The sequence below is a fragment of the Salvelinus sp. IW2-2015 genome, unplaced genomic scaffold, assembly GCF_002910315.2.
Source record: "Salvelinus sp. IW2-2015 unplaced genomic scaffold, ASM291031v2 Un_scaffold10462, whole genome shotgun sequence".
Lineage (NCBI taxonomy): Eukaryota > Metazoa > Chordata > Actinopteri > Salmoniformes > Salmonidae > Salvelinus > Salvelinus sp. IW2-2015.
The window spans coordinates 1-5172 of record NW_019951720.1 but is presented as its reverse complement, the minus strand read 5'-3'; the positions used below and the strand labels follow the sequence as shown (position 1 = coordinate 5172).

At 43.5% G+C, this 5172-nt stretch overlaps 1 protein-coding gene across 1 annotated transcript; it reads right to left on the bottom strand.

Annotated features, from left to right (window-relative positions):
• Nucleotides 1-156: 156 nt before the first annotated feature.
• Nucleotides 157-3826, bottom strand: LOC112079949 (extracellular matrix organizing protein FRAS1-like; the record flags this gene model as incomplete). The annotated part of the gene is made up of 5 exons (XM_024145753.2): nucleotides 3669-3826; nucleotides 3343-3450; nucleotides 1170-1329; nucleotides 684-800; nucleotides 157-221 (listed from the first exon to the last, which is right to left on the bottom strand). Coding segments are annotated over exons 1-5 (493 nt in total), but the record flags the coding sequence as incomplete, so codon positions are not given.
• Nucleotides 3827-5172: the final 1346 nt, after the last annotated feature.

Genomic DNA, 5172 nt, shown 5'->3' with positions numbered 1-5172 from the left:
CAGAAGAGATCTGGCTGGAAGACTATAGGTAATCTGGAACCTGAGGGGGAGGTGAGGGAGGGCAGGTTGGTCTGCCTGGAAGACTTAGTAACTGGAACCTGAGGAGGGAGGGGGGAGGGCAGGTTGGTCTGCTGGAAGACTATAGGTAACTGGAACCTTGAGGAGGGGAGGGAGGGAGGGAGGGCAGGTTGGTCTGCTGGAAGACTATAGGTAACTGGAACCTGAGGAGGGAGGGAGGGAGGGCAGGTTGGTCTGCTGGAAGACTATAGGTAACTGTAACTGGGGGGGGCAACCCAATCAGGTTGCTATATGTAGAGCAGCATAACCATTCATAGAACTCTGGTTTAAACACTCTAGTTTCAACGTATTACAGACAGAGAGCAAGCAAGGTCATTAATAAGTAAATAACAAACGTCCAAGGATGGATCCTTGAGGAACACCGCAATATACACTACCGTTCAGCAGTTTGGGGTCACTTAGAAATGTCCTTGTTTTTGAAAGAAAAGCACATTTTTTTGTCCATTAAAATAACATCAAATTGATCGGTAATGATCAAACTTTTGAACGGTAATGTACATTCTACGGACACAGTATATTTTACATTAGTTATATTTTCTTTGTTTTTAGTCCCATAAAACAGCTAACCTCAACCCCATCCCATAATAATTTTTGAGGTGACATACTTCTCTGGGGCGTGGGCTGTGCAGGACAGAGGCTTGTCTCCAGGGTCGGTCCAGGGCTGGGTGGGCTGCACGGTACATGGGATCAGAAACACTGTGTACTCACCGGAGTAGTCCTTCCTGGAACACAAGAGGGCAAAACCCTTGTAACAGAGATAATTCATAAAACCTTGCCTGAGACATGAGGACTTGCATTGTTTCCCCAGGCTGATGCCTAGGCTTTAGCTTAACTTAGCAGGCTAACACATTTTTGTGATGACCAGGAGATCTGCGTTCGAACTCCAGTTGGTCACACCCGCTGACAATAATTCTCCAGAACTTAGAGAAAGCAGTCATGTTAGCGTTGGGCTGGAACAAAAGTCTGCCCACCAAGTAACCCTTACTGACCAGCTGTAAGAGCATATGGCTCTCCAGAGCTGGTAGGAAGAGTCAAAGGACTTGGAATATCTATATCTATAACTGTATATAACAGTATGTCTGTGTACTGACCTGCTGTAAGAGGAGGTGGCCTTCCAGAGCTGGTACGGAGAGTCAAAGGACTGGGCGCTCCAGATGAGCTGCATATCGAACTCTATGCCCCCCAGGTGGTCCGGGACCATTAGGTAGGACTTGTGGCCAGGCAGGGTGTGGTGTTCTGGGACAAACTGGCCTGGAGGAGGAAGAGGGAGAAAACTAGAGGTTAGTCAAAGTGTTACAGACCACTATTGACTCACAGGAATCGTGATCAGACCTCAACACAGTAGTCTCCTTCAAAAATATGGAGTCGAGACCACTGTTGACCTGGTACATGTATTTTAAAATGATATGCTACAAAAGTTATAAGATACTAATTACTGTGGTGCTCTGGTACAAACTGTCCTGGCAAGGCAGAGACAAACACATTCAGTGCCTTCGGAAAGTATTCAGACCTCTTGACTTTTTCCAAATTGTGTTACGTTACAGCCTTATTCTAAAATGGATTAAACAAAAAGAAAATCCTCAGCAATCTACACACAATACCCCATAATGACATCACAATACCCCATAATGACATCACAATACCCCATAACGACATCCCAATACCCCATAATGACATCACAATAACCCTTAACGACATCACAATACCCCATAACGACAAAGTGAAAACAGGTTTAGACATTTTACCGAATCATATAAAAACAGAAAACAGAAATACCTTACTTACATAAGTATTTAGACCCTTTGCTATGAGACTCAAAATTGAGCTTGCGTGCATCCTGTTTACATTGATCATCCTTGAGATGTTTCTACAACTTGATTGGAGTCCATCTATGGTAAATTCAATTGATTGGACATGATTTGGAAAGGCACACAACTGTCTATAAAAGATTCCACAGTTGACAGTGCATGTCAGAGCAAAAACCAAGCAATGAGGTCGAAGGAATTGTCCGTTGAGCTCCGAGAGGATTGTGTCGAGGCACAGATCTGAAGAAGGGTACACAAACAATTCTGCAGCATTGAAGGTCCCCATGAACACAATGCCCTCCATAATTCTTAAATGGAAGAAGTTTGAAACCAACTATAATTTTTCCAAGAGCTGGTCGCCCGGCCAAACTGAACAATCGGGAGAGAAGGGCCATGGTCAGGAAGGTGACCAAAAACCAAATGGTCACTCTGACAGAGCTCGAGAGTTCCTCTGTGGAGACGGGAAAACTTTCCAGAAGTACAACCATCTCTGCAGCACTCCACCAATCAGGCCTTTATGCTAGAGTGGCCAGACGGAAGCCACTCCTCAGTAAAAGGCACATGACAGCTGACTTGGAGTTTGCCAAAAGGCACCTAAAGACTCTCAGACCATGAGAAACAAGATTCTCTGCGGGCCTGAATGCCAAGCGGCACGTCTGTAGGAAACCTGGCACCATCCCTACGGTTAAGCATGTTGGTGGCAGCATCATGCTGTGGGGATGTTTTTCAGTGGCAGAGACTAAGAGACTAGTCAGGATCGAGAGAAAGATGAATGGAGCAAAGTATAGAGAAATCCTTGATGAAAACCTGCTCCAGAGCACTCAGGACCTCAGACTGAGGCGAAGGTTCACCTTCCAACAGGACAACGACCCTAAGTACACAGCCAAAACAACGCAGGAGTAGCTTCGGGACAAGTCTCTGAATGTTCTTCAGTCCCCCAGCCAGAGCCCAGACTTGAACTTGATCAAACATCTCTTGAGAGACCTGAAAATAGCTGTGGAGCAACGCTCCACATCCAACCTGACAGAACTTGAGAGGATCTGCAGAGAAGAATGGGAGAAACTCCCCAAATACAGTTGCGCCAAGAATTGTAGCGTCAAACCCAAGAAGACTCAATGCTGTAATCGCTGCCAAAAGTGCTTCAACAAAGTACTGAGTAAAGGGTCTGTATACTTATGTAAATATGATATTTCAGTTTTTTTGTAATTATAAATTAGCAATAATGTTTTTGCTCTCTCATTATGGGGTATTGTGTGTAGATTGATGAGGGGGAAAAAACTATTAAATACATTTTAGGATAAGGTTGTAACGTAACAAAATGTGGAAAAAATCAAGGTGTCTGAATACTTTCTGAAGGAACTGTAAATATATGAGATGTTTTCCTAGTTTAGCTTTTACAGGAGGCTACATGCTACTGTGTGCTGGTCATACAGTGGTATGCAGGTCATTGAGGACTGACCCCTGAACTTGGCGTGTGTTTTGAACTCGATGACCAGACGGCCATCTTCTCTTATGTAGATCCTGATGATCTGGAGTCTGGCTGACAGAACACTGTCTGTCTGGATGCCTAGTGGACACAGGAACATACCAGTTATACAGAGTTACACAGAAACATACCAGTTAAACAGTTACACAGAAACATACCAGTTAAATGGAGTTACACAGAAACATACCAGTTAAACAGAGTTCCACAGAAACATACCACTTAAATGGATGTACACAGAAACACTACAGTTAAACAGAGTTACATAGAAACACAACAATTCCAAGGAGACACACACACACCTGTCCTCCAGAGCACGGTGTCGTAGAAGAAAGAGAACTCCATTTCAGTGTGGTGTTCCAGAGAGGCCCAGCCCCTGGGAGCTGTTACGTAGATATACGACACGTAGAGAGGAACCTGCACCGTCAGGAACGACTGGGCCGAGTCCCTCACCTGGGGGTGGACATAAGACACGACATGAGATCAGATGACATAAGGTGACATGACATGACATACTGTTACACAACATGGCATGATTAATAAGGTGACGCAGCAGCAACAGCTATAGTCAGTCCTAGACTGTTTTGCATACTGTGGTTGGGATGGAAGGATGATTCACAGGGACAAGAGTAGCCATGGTTACAGTAATACTGTTAGGTTCTAATTCTACGGACACCAGGAAACCAAGTTAAATTCTTCCTAAAGGGTCAATACAGCTGTATCCAGACAACACACGTTTCCACCACCACAAGTTATATATACTCCAACTTAGACACTCTCTACTTCTCTCCAGTCCTTACATCTGTTATGGTCCGACAGGAAGAGGAAGTGATTGGGTAATAAACCATTGTTTCTCACCTTAATCTTGCAACTATAGGGGGTGCTGTTCCGCATTAGCATTTTTTGGTCTCCAAATTAAACTGCCTCGTGCTCAATTCTTGATCGTACAATATGCATATTATTGTTATTATTGGATAGAAAARACTTTCTAGTTTCTATAGCCGTTGGAATTTTGTCTCTGAGTGGTACAGAACTACTTCTACAGCACTTTTCCTGACAGGGAGTCAGATTTCAGAAATTTTGACCCCTGATCTGGGGTCGGTTTTAAGGTGCCTGTAAATGCTATGGAGAAACCGACACTGCCTACGTCTTCCTCTGGGTGTCAGTACGTCATCACGCTTTGAATGGAGTCGATTGCACAATCAGAGCCACTATAAAACAACAAAACGTGGAAGTACCGTTCTTTCCCTTCCGGCGTCTTACGCAAGATGGACATCGGACTTGCCTCCTTCCAAATGGTTGTTTAGCCAGTAATATTTCTCCGGTCATGTTTTTACTCGTTAATAGTTGTTAAAACATCATAATGTAGTTAATTGAACCGTTTTTATAGCAATTTATTCCGTTTAGTGGCGATTTTGAGGAATTTCTTTGTCGTGCACTTTGAAGCTTTGGGCACGTTTCGGGGTCTCGTCGAGTGTTAGTGGACATTTCGAAGGACAGAGAACATCTATCGACCAAAGAAGATTAGACCCAAGAAAGGATACATTGCCTAAGAAATCTGATGGAAAATCACCTCATAGTAAGAAATATTTAATATGATAAATCGTTGTTCTGTCGAAATATTTTAAACGCATAATCCGCCATTTTTGTTTGTTATCGCTTCACTTGGCGAACCCTGTATTGCACAGTAAGGATATTTTAGAAATGTAAATCAGCGGTTGCATTAAGAACTAATTTGTCTTTCGATTCCTGTCAACCCTGTATTTTTTGTGCAAGTATATGATTGCTTTCGATTAAACTAGATCG